The following is a 20,923-nucleotide window of genomic DNA, read 5'->3' as shown; positions in this document are numbered from 1 at the left end:
TGATCCCCACACTAAACCAGAGGACCTAGTTTTAGTTTTTAATTGGAAACATTAAACAGAGAACTCCTGGAAACTCACCATGAGTTAAATAAAGGTTCTCTAGTCGTTTAGATGATGAATTCAGCTGTTTCAATTGGAAACTGACCGATATGGTTTTGTTCCGTGACAGACGTCGATCAGGGCAGCTGATGGCCGATACACAACGCCAGTTTTTTTTCCATTTAACAAAATTCTAACATAATTGCACAACTTGAATATACATGTATATAACAACACTTAGAAGAACATAAGGCCTTTAGAAGTGTATGTAGAGAAGAGCATTATTGCTTACAAAAACATCTTCCTACCTGGTAATTGGTTAAACGAATCACAATGAGGATTTTTTTTTTTCAATATTGAGTTATTTTTGAAATTCTCCATCTTAAAGCTTCAAAATGATACATAATGTGTGGAAATCTGGCAATTTATCACCTGGCTAACAATTAGCTAGAGTTCCAGTTTGAAAATATGATTTTTATTGTTCTGGATGAATGTTATCAGGAATTCCAGCCCTGTATTTAAAAAAAGGGGGATCCCCAAGCTTCACAGTGATGCCAAACATTATATTCCTGCTACCGCAGAGGAAAAAGGTCAGCTTTGAAGAAAATTATAAAGGTTATAAGACAAAGGGATTGTTTCTGAAGACATACCTGTTAGAAAACTTCAGTTTAAAGGCAGATCAGGAAGAATTTATACCATTTTACTTATTGGGATAACGAGACTCTTCTTTTTTGAGGTAATATTGATAATTTTGTTCTCAGAAATCAAGAGTTTTGTTTTTTTGTTTTGTTTTTAAACACACAGCTGCTCAGTTACCAGGGTTTTTAGCAGGAGGCCATTTCCTTTTCTTGGAGGAAGTTAAAAAGTAGAGAAGGGGAGGAGGGGTAATCTAAATGCTAATTTCTGCTCGTCTTTGATCGAGGCATTTTGCTAATTTCCTTTGACATTTCAGCTGAACGGCGGGATAAAGGAAAGCAACGAGCAGAATGGTTTTCCAAGCCTCGAAAGTCGCAAACGATTGTGGAAGAACGACAGCAACAAGTTGGTGTTTGCGAACTCGAATACTCAGGTTGCCTGAGAGAGACTTCACCTGAGAGACCTCGGCTTGAGATGAGGAGGAAGTCTTTGCAGGAAGTCTCAGTTCAGCTGAACAAACCGGAGCCATCAGTAGTAATCCACCAGTGAAATCTCACCACAGATCCTAATGAGCCGTAAACACAGCAGAGAAAAGCACCTGGCTGGCCGACCTTAAGAATATCGACATCTGCTGGTGAAACACTGGATTTGCCACCTCTACTAAGTGCTAAACCGCCCCTCAGATACGCCCCCTGCTGGTGCCGGGGGTGGATTTCACGAGTATTCAGCAAAGAAAAAGCAACATCACACACATCGTCTAGTAACCAGCAATATATATTTTTATGTTCTTCACGAGTGCAAACAACATAGTTCTCATTTGGAAACGCTATTCCCTGAATTCGCCTCGGATTTAAAATCAAAGCTTAATCCTAATTTGAAATCCCTTTTATAAGTTAACACTAGTGTTAGTAATCGTATCTGCAGTGCTGTCACTTCATCTGTGCAATATAAAAATATCAAGGGGAAAGACAATTACAGGCACTGAAGTGGAAGTACAACTTGTTTCCATTATAAAAAAAAGACAAACAGTAAAAATTAACTCATTTTTTACAGCTGATAAGTACGACTTCTGATTGTTCTTCACTTGTTTAGAGCTTTGTCCAGGTTGCTCTTGATGGCGTCCAGGAAGTCTGTTGTGTTGACGTAATGTTCGTTCAGCTTGACGCTGCGGGATCACAGAGCAGGGGTTAGGAAACTGCAGCTGAACAACAGACAAGTGGAGGGAAGAAATGGAAGTTCCCACTCACTTGGACAAGCCGTGAATGCATCCTGCAAGATCTTTGGTCATCACGCCGCTTTCCACCGTTTCCGCGCAGACTTTTTCCAAAGTCTGACAAAACCTGAAGCGCAATAAGGCAGTTTGACAGAAGTTGTTAAAACGTGATTTTACATAAACATTCGTCTTTTAAAAAAAAAAAAAAAATCTACTTTATTAGGTCCGAATTTCCATCCAGTTTCCCTCGGTGCTCCAGTCCTCTTGTCCACGCGAAGATGCTCGCAATGGGGTTGGTGCTGGTTGGTTTGCCCTGCGAAGCAAAAACACGGACCGTCCAGTCACAGCTTCAATTAAACTGTCCTAAAAATCGGTTTAACTGGAAACTAAATACAAAGTTCAAGCCCTGAATGAGTCCTCAGGAGAACCATTGAGCCAAAAAGTCCATCAGTTAGTAAAAAAAACCCAAAAACCCTCATTTAAACACAAACCAGAACAAGTTTGAATGCAAGACGAGCAGATTTTTCTTCGCTCCGACAGTAAATGCACTCAGAAGTGACCTAGATGTCTTACTATTTGATGTTCGCGGTAGTGCCTGGTGACGGTGCCGTGGGCAGCCTCCGCCTCGATCGTCTTACCGTCAGGACACACCAGCACGGATGTCATGAGCCCCAGAGATCCAAAACCTGGACAAAACAAAACATGACATTAGGAAAGGAAAGAAAACAGCAGCAACTTCAGAGGCTTGGCTTTGTTAACCGGCTGCAGTACACCTACCCTGAGCCAGAATATCTGATTGCACGTCTCCGTCGTAGTTTTTACAGGCCCAAACAAACCCTCCGGAGGACTTCAGGACCTGGGCCACCATGTCGTCGATGAGTCGGTGCTCGTACCAGATCTTCAGCTTGTCGAACTCGGGCTTGTACGTCCTGAAGGAAAAGAAGTAATTGCAACACAGGCAGTTAAATTCAGACTCAAAGGATCTGATAGTTCCCCCTCCTCAGTGCGGTTATTCGGTGTGCTTCCTACGCCTCAAAGATTTCCTGGAAGATGTCTTTGAAACGGCCATCGTAGGCCTTCAGGATGGTGTTCTTGGTGCTCATGTAGAGAGGCCACTTCTTCTGGATGGCGTACTGGAAGCAGCTGTGGGCGAAACCACTGATGGACTGCAAAAAAACAAAACAAAAAAAAAGGTCCAGATTTCAACCATTAAAAACCAAACACAGAGATGGTCAGGGAACGAGCGCACAAAGACCTATTTTTAGCCAGACCTGCTCATTTTTGTGGTCTCACCTCATCCGTGTTGTACATTCCCATCCCACAGCCCCCAGCGGTGAAGTTGTACACCTCCCACTCCTGCTGCTTGCTCGCATCGCTCGGGGAAAACACGAGCTTGAACCTGCCGGGCTGGTCCACGACAAAGTCTGTGGCCCTGTACTGTTAAACAAACAAACAAAATAATCCAACATTAGTATTAAAGAATGCTTGCCTTTCAGTTTGGAGAAAGAAAAACACACCCATCTATGACTTTTTTTTAATACCTGATCACCGAAAGCATGTCTGCCGATGGTTATGGGCTGCGTCCAGCCAGGAACGAGGCGGGGAATGTTCTTGCAAAGGATCGGCTCTCGGAAAACTGTGCCGCCCAGGATGTTCCTGATGGTTCCATTGGGACTCTTCCACATCTTCTTTAGTTTGAACTCTAAAATGAGAACAGGTGTATGCCTTTTTCAGGATGTAACCATGGCTTACTAGAGGTCAGCCCCAGATGAAGACCCAAAATGCACATGATTTGTACATGTTCGACAGAGACTACCCTAGGTCAGCTGGAAAAGACGGCATCTTTAAAAAAACCAAACAGAGCCTGACTTACCTTCCACTCTGGCCTCATCAGGGGTGATCGTGGCGCACTTCACAGCCACGTTGTATTTCTTCGTTGCCAGAGCCGAGTCAACGGTGACCTGGTCGTCCGTCTGGTCTCGGTAGGGCAGACCCAGGTCGAAGTACTTCAGCTCGACGTCCACGTTTGGCAAGATGAGCTAAGGAGGACGGTCGCAGGTTATTTGTGAAAAGGGAAACGCTGCGGAGCGACCAAGATCAGCAAAAAACTCACTAAAAAAAAGAAAGCTAATCAGGATTTAGTATTTTTTTAGTCTACCTTCTCTTTGATTAACTCCCAGATAATGCGAGTCATTTCGTCTCCGTCCATCTCCACCACCGGTCGGCCCACTTTGATCCGGTTTGTTGAATCTGGAAAAACGAGGTTTGATCAGCTTTGAAAACAGTTATTGGAAATGAGTTACTTTGTTCACCATTACAGCTTTTTATTTTTTGCTCTCATCAGACTGCTCAATCTGACGATTTCTAAAGCGGAGCTCTTGAGGAAACGGCGTGTGACGACTGCTTGGAATTCCTAAGCGATGATGACTCACAACACATGCAGGTTTGATTTTTATTTATTTATTTTTTTAAATACTACCGGCACTATATTTTCACAGAGGTAGCAGTATATATTTCATACACCTCCTGTTCTCTTATAAGTACCTGCTAAAAAGCTTGATCACCATGGACCTTGGGATTATATAACGTCTTTGATAGCAGTTATTACCTGTCGAGCCCTTTTTTGAACACCTGGACTCAAAATCCAACAGGCTGACGCAGCAGACTTTAACATTTTTAACATATCAAACATGCCCTATGATGGTTAAATAAATGATTGCTTTGCTCCTGAAGCAAACTTAAGTATTCAGCGTACCAATGTGTTTATCTTTTTGTGTTTTAAACTGAAGCTGCCTTGGATTTGGCTGACTGTAAAAGCCATTTCCAACATGCCGGTGTGTGATTCATCAATGGCTACATGCCAAGCAGCTACTTCCTACAGTGTATCATTTTATTTACACGCTTTATAGAAATATCACTCAGCCCAGAGACATGTGACCTCCCTCGTCCCGTGGGCCTCCTTGACACAGCTGCCCTGCAGCATTTCGGAGTCACGCTGCTGTGATTTGTGGCAGAAAGTTGAACTTACAGTCCCTGCGCTGCAGTCCGTGTTGGTATCCGGCGGCAGGTGAAAGCACCGCGGGGTTCGGTGAGAGCCCGGCGGCGGCTGCCTTCCTCCACACGGTGCCGATAGCTTTCAGGTGAGCCGCCATGTTTACGGGGGCGTTGGAACGTGTTGTGGGTACGGACGTGGCAGCTGGACCCGGAGCCTCTTTCTTTATGAATGAACAGCGCAAGGAGCCGAGCCAGGTGAGAGCTCCTGACGCAGAACGTCAGGAACTTCCCCCTTGTATGGCAGGCCGTTGTAACATATATGCAAACCTAGATTTATGCATATTGCACCTAGCCAATGAATTCTTACTGGACAGAATTATAGATGTTCAAAATAATTTTACTCATAGTCAAAATTATATATTAATGTTGACACAACTGTAATTGTTTTGGTAATAAATAGTTTAAGATATCTAAAAGTTCTTTAAAAGTTTTAAGTGGCCTTTTTTTTATTTAAAAGGTACATTACTCGTTGTAATGTCACAAAGACCACTACAGAACAAGTAAATAAAAACAAAGTAAAGAAGTTTTTTTCCTCATATCAGTGGTCAACATGTCTTTAAATTTGTGAATGGTTTCCAGTTACCACACGTATGACTTGGATTTCTTGGACATCTATATTTCACAAGTCTAAAAAAAAAACAAAAAAAAAAAAGTCTCTTATTATATGATAAATTTGCTTGCCATATTATCATGTCGACTTTGACATGAAACGCTTCCCTCTGATTGGTCAACAAGAAGGGGCTCAACTCAAACTCATCTTTAACCTACTTTAAATATTAACATTTTCTTTCTGTTTCTAAAGCTTAACTACAAGACACTGAAGTATATTTTTAGTATATCTGTTTAAAAAGCTGCAGGTTTTGGATTTAAATTTGTGTAATTTTTTTCTTTCTTGTATGGACTAATGAAACTAATGGGAAAAACTTGCCGCTTAAAGCTTGTTCACTACATCCGGTTTAATATTTGTGTTAAATTCTATTTAAAAATGGAGTCAAATTAAATACTTCAAACTATTTAAAGCAAGACATTTAACTTGACTTCATGATGTTTTCAGTTGCAGTTTTTTTTTTTTTTTTGCTCAGCTGAACACAAAAATCCACCAAAATGAGATCTGGAAGCTCAATGGCACACACAGAACTCAAAGGTCAAAACAAATAAGTACTGAACAAACAAACATGCCTGACAATATAAATAAAACACCAGTTTTTTTTAATTCTCACCCCAAAATTTCCAGCTAACTTTATTGGCAACATTATGGACGACAAACCCAGACATGAAGACAATTTGGTGCAAATAAACCATCCTCTCAGTCCCTTTTTCATTATGCCAAACAAACAAACAGCTCCAAATAAAATCCAACATTAAAAACAGACATTTAAATAAAATTATTAAACCCTGCTAAAGCAAAAAAAAAAAAAAAAAGTACAAATAATCTCAAGGCACTTTGTATAAGACGGACAGACAGACTGTAACAGCTTTAAACAGATTAAAGTAACAAACATGAAAACGACCAGTGAAACAAAACAACCTGACACTCAGAGACGATGCCTCTAGGTTTCCATTTATGTGCCACTATTTATGTCCCAACATAAAAACAATAAACAGATAAAATTTAACCTGGCTCATGTTACATGTCATAAATGAGAGCTTGAATTCATGTTTCAACAAATATGCTGGTGAAATGTAAAAAGTTTTTCAAGTTTATTGAACACTACTTGAGAAATCAGGGACAGAAAAAAACCTTGGACCATCTATTCAACAAAGACTGATTGAAAAAAGAAAAACAAAAACAAACTAAACCTACATTTTGTGCTTATTTCCAAACCTTCACATGTTCCCTAACGGGCGGAGGGGCTCTAAGTGGTGGCCGCCACGGAGCTTTTCTTGTCAGAGAAGAAGCTCTTCAGCAGCACGACCTGACCGATGCCGATGGTAAACAGCAGGGCGGCCTCGCCGATGGACCAGTACGTCACCCTCTGATGGAGGTGTTCGGCCTTGGTGCGGTCCTGCGCCTCTCTCAGTCTGTACCACGTCTGCGACTCGGCCACCACCTTCAGGATCTCGTGAATGGCAACGCAGGACGACTCCAACTGAAGCCAGAAAGAAAAAAAAAATGTAATAACTTCTTAGTAACTCAGCAAAATGGAAGCTAGACAACTAGAGCAAAAAATAAACTAATTTGCAAACACTGCTCAGCCAAGTGAATATCACTGATTATCTTGTTCTGATGCAAACCTGTGTTGGGAAACAAGTTTAGCTTTTTGAATTTGGGCTAAACGCAGTAACTGGATGGTAGAGTTGACCGGTCTTTCTTTATTTATTAAATAGGAGAGGATGTCCGATGAAGTAATTGGATTACACTGAAGATTTCAATTCCTGTTTTATTTATAGCCTAATTATTGAACCAATTCTTTAAATTTAAACTTTGCAGCCTACAGATTTTCAGTCCTGCAGGAGGCTTGTAGGGACACCGCTCTTTAGATCCGTGGTCTTTTAACGCCAGTCCTCGGGGCCCGCTGTCCTACATACTTCATAAAGTCCCTGATTTAAATGAATGAGTGACATTTGGCACGCAGAGGACGTAACATTGTAATATAAATTCGGTGTGCTTGGAGCAGGAGAACATCTAAAACGTGCAGGACAGTAGATAATAACAAAACAGTAAAATCTGACTGGACCCTAACGGAAAACAAGCAGCCAGATCAATGTTAATTTAAACAGAGGCTAAAGTCAATGAAACTGAGATCTAACCACATCAGAATTTGAGCACTGAAATGATCAAATAAAACCATAAAAGCTGAAGTATGCTTGGATGTCCAGGTGTCAGACACATCAGGACATGTCCAGAGGACCCCTGGTCATGACTCGAAGGGTCAGAGCAGTTTAGATAAATGGACTCAGAACAAAACAGGCAACTAGTTTTATTGTTGTTGAAGACGTGGGAATATTCTAGTACAGTATGATACAAGTCCCCCACAACAAATGACCCACGTTTTTGGTCCAGTTGTTAGTCTAATGATCATCGTTGCATGTTGTCACGGAGGGCAGGCGATCGTGTAACGATCTGTGTGAGCTCTTTTTTTCTGTCTAGCTATCTGTTAGCAACCTATCTCATGAACCAGAAGACAGATTTCAATGAAACTCTCAGACACTAATCAATAGGTGTACATCTACAACTGATCGAGTTTTGGAGACAACCAGATTCAAGATGGCTGCAACAGCTATTCAGCCTTAGTTTTCAGACAAACTGTGAACATGCAGAGGGTATGTTACGTCTCCTGTGGGGAATGTTCAGCATGCTAAAAGGTGCTAAAATATTACTGTAAATATCCTCTTACTGCTCTAATAATGGTTCCTTAGGAGATAAGTTAAAGCAACTCTGTCTCCACCCAGAGGACTTCCCTAAACCTGTCCTACTACCACATATCATTAAAGCAATAATAATAATAATAATAATACTTAATTGCTGTGGTGACTCCTTAAAGTGGATAATATTTGTTTTAAACGTCTAACTGTTCTTTGTGCCTGACTTAATCTGCTGAAACAGCAGCTCTATGTCTTCAGACCCAACCCTTTGACAGACGATGAATATGGATGAATATGAAAATGTCCCCTGGAGCACCATCGTCCTCAGTCCTACCTGAGTCAGTGCTGTACTCCTGCTCATGGTGTCCAGGAGAGGAGTCTCCTCTCCGTGGCGGAAGTCCAAGTACACGATTTTGTGCGTGAAGGTGGAAAACTCGTTGCTGAAGCAGACCTTGTAGACCCCCTTTTTCGTTGTGGTGTGAGAGAAGCTGTCATACTGCTTCTTCCTTTCATTGTACAGCACGTTGTTATAGGGATCAGTCACAAAGCAGTCCACATCATAGTTACCTCCTGAAATGACCTGCAGGAGAAAGAGAAAAAAAAGGTGTTGACAAGAAACATTATTATTGCAACACAGTGTTTGCTCTTTTTTTACATACTAGGGACTGTGGAATTGTAATATTTGTAATGTTTACACACAAGTGTTACAAAAAACTGATGAATTTTCAGCAATTTAAAGAGTCAAACAACTACATTTTGTTTTTCCTATAAAGAACAAGAGATAAACAGCAGTTTGTCAGCATCTGACTCACCTGGAAGTCTATGTCAAACTTCACATCTTTGTCCAGGTCCTCGAAGAAACATTGTTTGTCGTTGTCAGGAAGCTCAAATGTGAGCTCTGTCCCAAACACCACAAACACACGCAGCAGTAAGCTGCTCAGGACCAGGTACAGCATGCTGAAAACACCTTTACAGCGCAGAAAGCTGCAGAGACCCCCCCCCCCGATCTCTGCTATTTTCAGGAGAAAAGAGGAGACTTTAGCTCTGACGTGGCGTGAGCACAAAGGACTTCCGGTTTGTTGGTTTGCCTAAACTATGTTGGCGGAAATTTCAATTTTGTTTATTATTTTCCAATAAAATCTCCCTTACAAAGGCAAACTGATAAAACGACAACAATTAAAATAAATGAGGAAATAAAGCAATTAAAGCTACAGCAGAACAAAACTCCAGCGACAGATAGGAAAGCGGTTTGAGCTTCACAGGTTTCAAAATAAGATCTCAATATTTAACAGTTCAACTCGTTTAGCTCCTGGAAACATGGCTTTTTGTTTAAATAAAAAAACAACAACATAATAATAATAATTAGACGCTAAATTGGTCAAAATGTGTAGATTTCTGCAGTAATGGAAGGAAAATAAAGTAAAAGTACTAAATAAAATAGCTTGTAATAAAAGTAGATATGCTTGAAAGAGTATCATATGATATGACGTGAATCATTATATTTATTTTTAAAAGTACAGACTATCAAAAACAATTAATGAAACGCTACACGTCTATTTTCGGTTTCTATGGCAACGTGTAACTCAAACAGAGCTCTTATTCTGAAACACCCAGACACCACGCCTCTACTTCCGGCTTTAGCTTGTAACCTTGTTACAAAAACAGACCCAAGTAGAAAGGGGAAAAAGCGTCAGTTTATAGTTTCCACTTAAATGGCTTATTATTTTTTAACAAACGAGACAGCGTCCAGGTAAAAGGGCAGATATTTCTTTAAGCTGAAGCTTGCACTCGTCTTAAATTGCACCTTTTTGAGAGTTTGGCTAGCAGCTTGAAAATGCATAACTACGCAGAGGCTGTTAAGGACTTTGTAGAGAACCATGCGACTGGGCTCACAGTTGCATTTGTGACAGGTAAATGGATTCATTGATAACATTTTGTCATGTAAACTGTGTTTTTTAGCACTGTATTTAATATTTTATAATGCCAGTACCTACTGGCTGCTAGTGAAAACGTCTAGGCTATCCTACCTTTTATTTAACTCATAATTCAGGTTGAAACCTGTCATACAGGTAATTAGTCCAGTCTGTTCAGCCATGCTCTTAATAATAGTTGTTATTGTCTGAATAGTTAAGCAGAATGCCAGAATCAGTAAACAGAAAATCTTTTGCATTTTATAAACATAAACACTCTTCTTACCAATTTGGAGCTCATTCCATTAGCAGGGCTCTTTAGTCAGTATGTTTGTGTCAGAGATTTTTTTTTTCCCTCACTACGAATGAGCACTCACATGGAAACAAATGAATAGAAACTTAGGGAAATTAAAAGCTAACAATAACAAATTGTGTTACGCTCTGGTTGATGTTACTGTTTTTGGTTGTTTTACAGTGTTGAAATGTTGTTGTTGTTTTTTTCCTGTTAGGTGTAGGTGTGCTGGCCTTCCGAAGATGGATGGCAGGCAGAGTGTGTCGGAGCAAGGTCAGGCTGGAAGGCAAAACAGTCCTGATTACAGGAGCCAACACTGGCATTGGGAAGGAGACAGCTATGGACATGACTCAGAGAGGTGTGAGGAGGACCACTTTGTTTGATTTGAACCAGGAGCAAATCTGAATTAGATTGCCGCATGTGTTAGAATGAAGTTAACCACAGATCAAACAAAGAGTTTACCTACAATGATAAAGCTTACTTCAGTGTACCTGAGGTTTTAACTATAGCAGATGTGCATTAAGAGCCGTAATGACTAGTATCATGGCAGCATTTTCTCTGGAGTCAACATGTTGTTATAAAAAACACTAACAGGGATTTTTTTGGCTTTCATCAAGGGGCCAGAGTAATCCTGGCCTGCAGAGATATGACCAAAGCCCGGATTGCAGCTGATGAGATTCGTCAAAAGAGTGGAAATGGCAACGTGACGGTGAAGAAGCTAGACCTCACCTCCCTGCAGTCTGTCAGAGACCTGGCCAAAGATGTCCAGGAGAATGAGGGCCGCCTGGACATCCTGATCAACAACGCGGGTCAGCAATTTTCTCCTCGGGTCATTCTGCGGCGGTGATGTTTTCTTTTCAACTGGACCTTTTGGAAGGCAGATTAAATGCATGAATTTGAGGTCAACTTTGAGCAAATAGGCTGTTTTTTTTAGTTATTTTCTACCTTTTATCTTGTTATTATTAGGTATTATGATGTGTCCTAAGTGGAAAACTGAGGAGGGTTTTGAAATGCAGTTCGGTGTGAACCACCTGGGACATTTTCTCCTCACCAACTGTCTCCTTGACCTGCTGAAGAAGTCTGCTCCAAGTCGCGTCGTCATCGTCTCAAGCCTTGCACACGAGAGAGGTAAAATGTTTTATTATTTCTCTTGTTTTGTACATGTGGATGAATTCCAAATGCAAATGGTAGTCATTCATGAACTATTTTATCAGTCATTTAGTCTTATATTATTCTGGTAAATGATGCTTACAAAACCATCTCTTGCAGGTCGTATACATTTTGATGACATTAATCTTGATAAAGAGTACAAACCAGAAAAGAGCTACCGCCAAAGCAAGCTGGCAAATGTTCTCTTCGCCAGAGAACTGGCTGCCAGACTGCAAGGTATTCCTCAGAGTGCAATCATTGGTTTTCTTCCATGTAGCGTTGTTAAAACCACATGCAGTATGTAATGGATGTTGTTGTGTTTCACACATTGTGACTAACATTTGACCTGACGGACCCCCTCTCATTAGGCACCGGTGTGACCGTGTACAGTCTCCACCCCGGGGTCATCCGCACAGAGTTAGCCCGCCATTTGTTCCAAAGCTTGGCTCTGTGGAAGAGGATCCTGTTCTCACTCTTTATGTTTCTAATCAAAAACCCCTGGGAGGGAGCCCAAACCACCATCTACTGCGCCGTGGACGAGAGTGTCGCAAACCAGAGCGGCCTCTACTACAGGCAAGTGCATCTGACTGCAGGCAGAGATTGCATTACCTGGAACTTTGAAATGCTTATTTTCTCAAAACACAAAGGTAAATTTAGTTGAACGTCATTATTGGCACGTTTTATAGAATTTCTACAGCAGAAGTTTCTAGTGATATACTGCAGGGTGCGTGGTTTATTTCACCAGCCTCTGTCAACTTTTCAACTATATAACAGGTATTTTTGCTGACATTTTATCTATTTTTTTTCTTTTTTTCTCTTTTATTATGTCTCCCGTACAGTGATTGTGCCCCGAAAACACCGGCGCCTCAGGCTCTGGATGACACTGCAGCCAAGAAGCTGTGGGATCTCAGTGCCTCCATGGTTGGACTGGCCTAAACACAGGATCCTGCAATTCTTTTATCTGCCTTTCCCGCTACAGAGTTAGTATTTCTGTTTTTACAGATGAAATAAAGCACTCAAAATAATCACTATACTCTAAAATGCTGAAGGGCGTTACTTTACATTAACCAAGATGCATCATAAAGTCAATTATTTACAAGCTTAGAGATTTACAGCACAACATTTTGCACTATTTACTCTTTTTTTATTATTATTATATAGCACTTGGCACAAGTGTAAAGCTTTGTGTTTGCATCCTTTATACGCTTCACACTTTGTGAGTTATTCTACAGTTATGCCTGTGCTGTGGTGCTTCATTTGCTTACCGATCCACCATTTAAGCTGAATACATTTTCCCCATTAAAACACAAGACACTTCAGGCTTTAAAAGCTGCTTTTATTAATGATATTTAACATTTGCAAATGCTCACTGAAGTCGATGCTTGGTTTACGCAATTTCAGTCTAATCAGTGTCAATAAAGTCACAAAATCACTTGAAGCAAAAGGTTAGAGTTTTATATAAAGGAAGTGACCTTTGACCTGTACTGATTGTAATGTTTCAGAGGATTACGATCCTCTTTGAGGTGTAGAAAGGGAAAGGGCGTGTGTGTGTGTGTGTGTGTGAGATGCCTCCGAGGCATTTAGGAAGCACAAAAACAACCTTGTCAAGCTCACTGAGCAGCACCTTGTGTGAGAGATTGTTTTAGATGATGTTTGTTGTGTTGTGACAAGGATGTCTTATTACTCTCATTTTTTATTACTAAAGCTAACCTGTGAGGGAATCTGTCAGCTGAACAACATAACTCACAGTGAGCTAAGTGGGCAACAAGAAGCCACCTGCTGTGTGATATTTTTGTCAATAAAAGTTTGATAAAAAGTGGCATTTCTTTCTGTCAGTTTTTATTGATGGATGAAATATTTATAGTTTCAGAATTAGGCCTTGTATGAAGCTATCTATACAGTTAGAAATGATTTCATAGAAAAGGTGAAATAAATCAAAGCTGCATGTTTTGTGCAGCATTTTAAGATGCAGAGTGACGCTGGTTCGAGCCCCGAATGTAAAGCTCAGTTATAAAAAAAACTCAACTTTTCCTGACAGTGCTCCTTCCGAAATGAGTCATAAACTGATTTCTGATCATATAATTAAAACAGAAAGTTTAACAAGACTGATATTTTCTGAAATCAGAATTTTGAAGTCTTCGCACATTTCATTGTTCCCACATTAAGTAGTGACCAACGTGTACAAGACCCAGCTTGTTCTTTCTAAGATATTATGTCTGTAAATGCTATTTATGCTCTTTGTTTTCCTAGAATCTGCTCACCTAGCTGTGTTAAAGTTAAAACGTCAACCCCGTTGCCAGAAAATGATGTTAGTACGAAGACACGCAGCACGCTGAACTCTCTCACCCTGTTGTTCACTTCACATACCGGTTAAGCCATCCACGGCGTACAGTTAATTACGTTAGCCATGCTGTGTCATGTCAGGCTGTTACTCTTCTGGTTTTCAGAGACCATAATGCTAGTTTTGTATCTTCCAGTTGGGTTAAATCTCCTTCAGTGGAGCCCTAAAATAGCACTAAATTGTTTTTAAAAAAAAGGTGAACAAAGAACTTAAAGTGTGTCAGTTCTAACACATTTTAAAACTTCAATTATTCAACATTAAACATTGCCTAATAGTTTAAAAAAAAAGCATCAATAAAAAGTTCTGGTCAACCTTCTAAAACTCTGTTTACCTGCAAAATACAGACACTAACCACATCAACCCCAGAACTGCTCACATGTGTCCAGAAGCATCCCTGACTTAGGTGTTGGCTCTTCAGGACCTGTCGGTAATGTCATGCACATGCCCTTATCAGTTCTCCGTCCAACGGATCCAGAATCTATAGCTGGGCTGGAAAAGTGATAAGGAGATGTGAGCGACCACAGAACCACAGCAGCATCTGTTTACTCCGCACCATACTGTGACCGAGAGCTCACTGTTTTATGAACATGACATGAAAGTCTTTGCAGATTTTTTTCTAGATCCCAACCAGGAGTTTCGTTAAGCTGTCATCTCCCCCCCCCACCCCCACCATTTCCAGCCTTGAAAAAGGACGTTCCTGAGGTTTGAAGCAGATTAGATTTGTTCCTGAATGTCCCACCGTCAGCCGGTAAAAGCGTAAACCATCTCTGCCGGCTTCTCAGATCCGCAAAGCGTTGAAAGGCTCGTCAAGCTCCAACAACCAGTCCCAGTTGGCTCCACAAGCAGTCCTGTACTGGTTGAGTGCCGACAAATTTTTAAGACACACCCCATTGATGAGTTTTATTTGACTGGAGCCCCGCCTGGCTCATGGAGATTTCGCCTTTGCCATTGGTCCGTGCTCAGAGCTCGCCATACCTGCCCCCTGGCTTTTGAGGATTTGAGCCAAATAGGTCGTGCAGCTGTCAGTCACCGGGGAGGATCAGCCAGTGGGATCCAAGAGTCCAGGTTTGGAGGGGTATGTTCCCCACAGGTGTGGTTGAGAAGTACATTCCAATATGTACATACCTGTCACTTCTCCGGTATTTATCTGCTCCTAGAAAGTGAGACCTCTGACCACTTGTTCTCCTCTCTCCTCCTCCTGGGGCCCAAACCGAGGCAGAAGGAAATAACTGCTGGTTCACGTGCGCACACACACATATATGAGCAATTCTCTCCCCGTGCTGTTTGCCTTTTCTGATTTCCTCTAAAGCGCACCACTTCCTTTTCATGTCACTGGCATCCATTCAGCAGCAATATTGTTGTTATGAACAAAGCAAAGCAAATACCTGCGAAACACTTCTGCTTTCCGTAAAAAGACAATGCTGCATTTGTGCCTAGAAGTCTGTTTGAAGTGTAAACACAAACGACCGCCTGTGATTGACTATTGGCCAGAAATGCAATGTGAGAGCAGTGCGGTGAAGAGAGGCAGCTTAGGGTTTTCTAGGAACAACAGTTGAATTTCTGCAAGCACCCTGATAATATGGCATTAGTGAGTACAGGTGCAAGCAGTGGCATGTACTCCCCCCCCCCCTCGGTAAAGTACTTCAGATCATCTGCGCTTGTTTTCTCCCTCTGGAGATCATAAAACCTCACAGAGAACTCTTCTTGTCTGCCCTTCTGGTATGCAGGTGTCTCTCCCTGACTCCCTAATCCAGTCATTTTCCTCATGTCTCTCTCCCTCTCTTCTGGCCCTCCACCTCTTTGCCCCTCTCAGCTTCTCTCTTTTTGCCAGAGTACAGACGCGAACATCGTACGCCCCAGGCAGGTGTGAAAAAGCAGATCAGCTGCTTTTGTGGGCCCACAAAGGAACGGGGAAAATCAGCCCATGCCGTGACTACCTGTAGACGAGTCTGTGCCTGTGTTGAGCTGAGTCAGAGCAGCCCCAGTGACTAAGGTGCTCTCCGTTCCCAGTCATTCACACACAGCACAGATGCAGACTTCATTAGTTACTGGAACCATTAATGAAGAATTAATCGGTGAATAAAATAAGACAGGATCAAAAATGAAAGGCGAGACCCTTAATAATACCACTTAAAATGCCACATTGACCCTACAGATCTTGTGACCAGCCTGGTCATGTACAACAAACATCTGGGTGTGCTACTGGAACATCAGCAACAAATCTATTAGCCCCTTGAAACCCCACCCTTCCTGGAGTTGTAATCAGATTGGTATTTGAGGTGTTCTCCTCAGACTCTTTAATGTGTGTGTTTCTTGTATAAACAAAGGTAGCCAAAGAATGCATAAAGGCATTCCAGAGTAAGCAGACAATAAATATGTATTTTATCATAATGTATCATAATGTAATGTATTCTAACCTTTTGTATCACATTATATTGTGTTTTATTGTATTATATCATTTTATATGATATATTATTATTTTGCATTATATTGTTTTGTATCATGTTGTATAATATTGTATTATATTGAGTTATATCCCATCCTCTCTCACAGTGACGGCTGGAGATAGGCACCAGCTTCCCCGCAACCCTGAAAGAAGAAGTGGGTAAAGAAAATGGATAAATAGATGGATGGTGTTATGCTGCGTATGTGTATTATTTTTTAATTATATTATTGCTTACAAGTTTTTCTGGGTCCTGATGCTGTTCTGCTCACAGACTGTAAGGAGCTGACTTTTCTATGTATGGATGTAAAAAGGGAGCAGCAAAGATGCAGTTATGTGAATGAGAGGTCGTCGGGTTACCCAGCACATGACAGTGTACCAAGATGAGCAGTTGAGCAAACTCAGAGCATTGCTCCAAAACTTATGATGAAACACATTTCTCTATTTCGACATTTTATGTATTGTCTTTTCTTTCATTGTTAGCTATGTTCAAATTATTGCATTCAGTGTTAATTCATCATTTCTTCACATTTCAGCTTCCTTTGAAAAACAAAAAAACGAAACAGTTCTTTTGCTTTCAATTGATGTTCTTTATTTGGGGTTGTGCGAAGGCAAGAAGTGGTCCTTAAAATTACCTATTTTTCCTGAGAAATGATAAATTAAGTCAAGCCTACAAGGTTTTTACACTTGTTTCTGACAGGTGTAACATTTGAAAACGTTAAGGACCTGAAGGAATCAAATTGAAACAAACATAATGAGACAAAAGAAATTGTAGGATTATCTTTCAGTAATATACTGGGGATGGTTAAGCAAAATGTACCAACATGAATGGATAAGCTTGAATAAGAAAATGTTTTCATAAGGCGTTTGTGGTTTGTATCTTTCCTGTACAAAAAAAATGTAATTTCAGGTTGTGAAAGCACAACTTTTGAGGTATATTAAACAACTATATTTAATGTAGGTGGACCTGAATTTACTTTAAGTCACCAGGTGAGAAAAACAGACGTGACTTTCAGGGAAACCATACCGCAGTGAGCAGGTCCGATCATATACGCTGGCAGCAGTCTCCCCTGTATTAACGACCCCTCAGTGCTTTTGATTTGCCTGAGCAGTCATTAGTTCGACACTCTGCGTCCTGCTTGTATTTTCAGTTGAAGAGAGAAAAAGGACAGCCCACAACGAGGATCAGGGGGTGTCTACAAAAATTGTTTGGGCCAGGGCGCTCAGGCCCAGAGGCTGTACGCTGTCAGCAGCAATAATATCATTGCTGGGTGAACACATAGACAACCAGGGAGGTGCTAAGTCAGCTGTCTGCCTGATTTAACTCACGCTGCGCTGCACCGGGTGTTTCAGCACTCAGTTCCCATGAGCTGCTCAAGTCAGAGGTCATCTCCTAAAATTTGTACGCAAAAACGCATCTTCTTATACTTTTGAAATTCATGTCGTATTGAAATACTTTTTAAAATATAGAGATTTTATCTTCTTTTTAACCTAAAACTGAAGGTAAATGTCGTCAGGTGCTAATTTTAATCACTGTCACTTTGAAATATAAGGTATTAGGGATAAAAATAAATGATTAATCATGATTTTTTTTTATACATTCAAAAAAAAAAGTCATTTAGGACAATAAGAAAGGATGTTTGAATGTCAGGTAAAGTGTTTGAAATTGATTACATCTAAACATAATGGGTCAGCTTTGCTAACTTTACATAATCTTTACTCTTCTCCTGTGGTAGTCTTCCACTGAATAAAATGCAGCGCTTTTTCTGCATGGTTTGGCATTCTGCTCCTGATATTTTCTGATGTCTTGGCATGCCACAGGCAGAGGAAGGGCTGAGGCCGTCATTGTTGTCGATTATTTAGTTGACTTCCTCTCATCGGTGTGTGAAAGTCTGCTGCAAAGCAAACAGACATCGGCTCCTCTTTATCCAGTTCCGGGTACTGTTGTGGGAACATCAGACACCAGGGCTGCTCATGTGGACCAGAGGAGATCTACTAAAACACCTTCTGTCCGTCACTCTGATTAGAGAGGACACATTCCTGGCCCTTCTGCTCTCAGGCACCACTCTACATTAACACCCGCGTTTGCACAAATGTGCAGTAAGCACTTATTTAAAGAGAAATGTGTAAATTACTTCAGCTAATTCAGTCTCGCTGTTCTAAATGTGTTCCTTCAGCTACGATTACGATCAGTTCAGGTATGGGTCTCTTAAAGTTCAGCTTAAACAGTAAAAGCTTCAACAGTCAGACATCAGGCCCCAGAGTTTTCTCCATGGCTTACATGTCATATAGTGAGGAGAAATACCTCCTGGAGACTGAAATCCTCTCCTGGACCGGCTCCAGTGGAATGTCCGCACATGCTTCCTCTGGCAGGTTTCTCCACATCTAAACCCTGCAACATACCTCCTTCGACTCCTGCTTATTGATCCTGAAATGTCAGCTTTGGAAGCGGAAAGCCGTTGCTCAAGTTAACTCGGTCTGGAACGGCGCTGCTTTCCAGCTGAGCACGTTTTACCACCTGTGCTCATGAAGGACGAACGCAGCTCCTCGAACCTTTTCTTTGATTTGTTTCAGAAAAAAAGGAGGCCGATGTAAGTAAGTAATCAGTGACTGGCACAAAGACGGTTATTACAGCTTTAATTGCCTCCAGGTCAGATTACTGTTGCTGTCTTTATTTTGGCACTGCTCTGTCTGTGTTGTCTCACCTGCAGCTGGTTCAGAACTCTGCAGTCAGACTTTTAACTGGTACCAGGAAACGAGCCGGCATCCCTTCTTTATTAGCGTCTCTCCATCGGCTTCCTGTTAAATACAGACGTGATGCCCTCGTTGGGTTTTAAAGCTTTGCATGGCCCGTCACCTGAATATTAAACTGAACTTATCTGCCCTTATTCAAATTCTGGTGGAAGTCTTGGATCTTCTAAACTCATTTTTAGATGTTCCACGTTCCAAATTAGTCAATAAGGGACCTTTGGTGCATCAGCCCAAAACCTGTGGAGCAATTTTCTGCTCTTAATAAAGCGTCCTCCCTCGACTGAAGCTTTTAAAACACAGCTTAAACCACTTTTTATTTAATTTGGCTTTTATTTGCAATAATTGTCTTGGCTTTTATGTAGTTTTGCTTTTAAACTTACAGTACCATCCCTTTTCTGTTAATTGTTTTTAATTGTTTTATTGTACAGCAGTTTGGTCAACTTTGGTTGTTTCAAATGTGCTATGTAAATAAAGCTGATTTGATTCGATTTGATTAACAACTTCTGCTTAACTGTTTTGTGTGTTTTGCATTCTGCTTCAGAGTGACGAAAGAGGAGTCAAAATATCCAGATTGTGACATCTAAATAAACTGTTTAATCTGATCAATTTTCCAAAAGGCAAGCCAGTAATGTTTCTGACTGCATGTCAGCAGAAGAAAACATCAACAGTAAATATTACATTTGTTTAATTTTCATCAATGATGCTGTTTAAGGGTTAAATAACAATGTAAAAACAACAAGATCATGTCTTCAGATATTTAGTAAAACATCAAACTATAGAAAAACTGACCTGTGTGTGCTGCAGACATCATGTTATTTGATCTATCTTCATGAGTGCAGCGCCACCTAGTGACTCTGCTAAAGATAAAACTGGTTCTGACCAAAAACTGTCTGTGATACAGACATTTTGTTGAATTTCCTGATTAGGATATATCAAATATGAAATGAAGTAACCGATTATTTAATAAAAACATATTTTTAAAAGTGTGTTTATATAAAATGCGTCTCTCTTTTATTACAACAAAATTGACTCGTGCCACTGTTGGACCAGCAGATGGCACTATCAGCTGTCAGAAGGACTTCACCTTAGTTTCACTTAGTTCTAAGAGGTTTTGTGACATCCAGGATTTTATGCTTTTCTTAAACAGTTACACAGAGATGTCTGTTTATTGAGACATGAGGAGAGAACAGACAGGAAAGCTGTGAAAATTTGAAAGGTTTCTGGTAGCATTTACTGTAGTGGGGTTAACATCAGTTCGTAACCCTGCAGGATGTTTCAGCGAGTCTCTGACATGTCAGCTAAACACACGAGGCATTAAAGGTTATTTATGGATGAAGGGTTTTTGTGAGGGTTGGTGTTTTTTATCTTATAAATTTCTCTTCATTCCTTTCAGGCAGGAATATCTCTAGAATATCTGTCAAACTGTGAGGAAACTGGACCAGGATGATCATCTTGATGGCATAAAACAAATATTTTTTGTCTTTCAATCTGTGTTGCCTTTAACAGTTATAGCTACAAAGATAGAAACAAACTGTATATCTGCAACAGTAACACAGTAACACCTAAAACACACCAGATAGGCACCTAAAGAACCAATTTAAAGTGAATTCTATGTTGTTTGCTTCTCTGTGGTGAACGGTAGGACACATTTATATGTTATATAATTATATATATATATATATATATATATATATATATATATATATATATATATATATATATATATATATATAAAACAACTCCCCGGTAAATTATGAAGTATGTAGACTAGACTGAAAATTTGCAGAAA

General features: G+C 40.5%; 3 protein-coding genes across 3 annotated transcripts; 1 reads left to right on the top strand and 2 right to left on the bottom strand.

The window, feature by feature from the left end:
- Positions 1-1,431: 1,431 nt before the first annotated feature.
- LOC108237293 (isocitrate dehydrogenase [NADP], mitochondrial) lies at positions 1,432-5,163 on the bottom strand. Its single transcript, XM_017418621.3, has 11 exons — positions 4,917-5,163; positions 4,047-4,138; positions 3,762-3,927; positions 3,430-3,590; positions 3,182-3,325; positions 2,918-3,054; positions 2,666-2,817; positions 2,462-2,574; positions 2,104-2,201; positions 1,923-2,015; positions 1,432-1,840 (listed from the first exon to the last, which is right to left on the bottom strand). The coding sequence occupies exons 1-11, from the start codon at positions 5,038-5,040 to the stop codon at positions 1,756-1,758; spliced, it is 1,365 nt and encodes a 454-aa protein (XP_017274110.3). The 5' UTR covers positions 5,041-5,163; the 3' UTR covers positions 1,432-1,755.
- Positions 5,164-6,134: 971 nt separating this feature from the next.
- Positions 6,135-9,856, bottom strand: tmed3 (transmembrane p24 trafficking protein 3). The gene is made up of 3 exons (XM_037979710.1): positions 9,061-9,856; positions 8,583-8,828; positions 6,135-7,032 (listed from the first exon to the last, which is right to left on the bottom strand). Exons 1-3 carry the CDS (start codon positions 9,202-9,204, stop codon positions 6,799-6,801), a joined length of 624 nt encoding a protein of 207 aa, XP_037835638.1. The 5' UTR covers positions 9,205-9,856; the 3' UTR covers positions 6,135-6,798.
- Positions 9,857-10,027: 171 nt separating this feature from the next.
- Positions 10,028-13,418, top strand: si:ch211-107o10.3 (uncharacterized protein LOC407663 homolog). The gene is made up of 7 exons (XM_017418618.3): positions 10,028-10,158; positions 10,668-10,808; positions 11,068-11,259; positions 11,417-11,578; positions 11,720-11,836; positions 11,968-12,172; positions 12,439-13,418. The coding sequence occupies exons 1-7, from the start codon at positions 10,083-10,085 to the stop codon at positions 12,533-12,535; spliced, it is 990 nt and encodes a 329-aa protein (XP_017274107.1). The 5' UTR covers positions 10,028-10,082; the 3' UTR covers positions 12,536-13,418.
- Positions 13,419-20,923: the final 7,505 nt, after the last annotated feature.

The sequence above is a fragment of the Kryptolebias marmoratus genome, linkage group LG15 (genome assembly GCF_001649575.2).
Source record: "Kryptolebias marmoratus isolate JLee-2015 linkage group LG15, ASM164957v2, whole genome shotgun sequence".
Lineage (NCBI taxonomy): Eukaryota > Metazoa > Chordata > Actinopteri > Cyprinodontiformes > Rivulidae > Kryptolebias > Kryptolebias marmoratus.
Note: the sequence above shows the minus strand (reverse complement) of the source record. Positions and strands in the feature narration are given on the sequence as shown.

Coding starts and splice junctions, on each gene's coding strand:
- tmed3 (XM_037979710.1), bottom strand. CDS start 9,204: ATGCTGTACCTGGTCCTGAGCAGCTTACTGCTGCGTGTGTTTGTGGTG. Junction 8,829..9,060: donor AGTTTGACATAGACTTCCAG/GTGAGTCAGATG, acceptor TTTCTCCTGCAG/GTCATTTCAGGAGGTAACTA. Junction 7,033..8,582: donor GGAGTACAGCACTGACTCAG/GTAGGACTGAGG, acceptor TTCTGGCTTCAG/TTGGAGTCGTCCTGCGTTGC.
- LOC108237293 (XM_017418621.3), bottom strand. CDS start 5,040: ATGGCGGCTCACCTGAAAGCTATCGGCACCGTGTGGAGGAAGGCAGCC. Junction 4,139..4,916: donor CGGACTGCAGCGCAGGGACT/GTAAGTTCAACT, acceptor TCGTTTTTCCAG/ATTCAACAAACCGGATCAAA. Junction 2,016..2,103: donor GGAAATTCGGACCTAATAAA/GTAGATTTTTTT, acceptor ATTGCGCTTCAG/GTTTTGTCAGACTTTGGAAA.
- si:ch211-107o10.3 (XM_017418618.3), top strand. CDS start 10,083: ATGCATAACTACGCAGAGGCTGTTAAGGACTTTGTAGAGAACCATGCG. Junction 10,159..10,667: donor CACAGTTGCATTTGTGACAG/GTAAATGGATTC, acceptor TTTTCCTGTTAG/GTGTAGGTGTGCTGGCCTTC. Junction 12,173..12,438: donor CAGAGCGGCCTCTACTACAG/GCAAGTGCATCT, acceptor TCTCCCGTACAG/TGATTGTGCCCCGAAAACAC.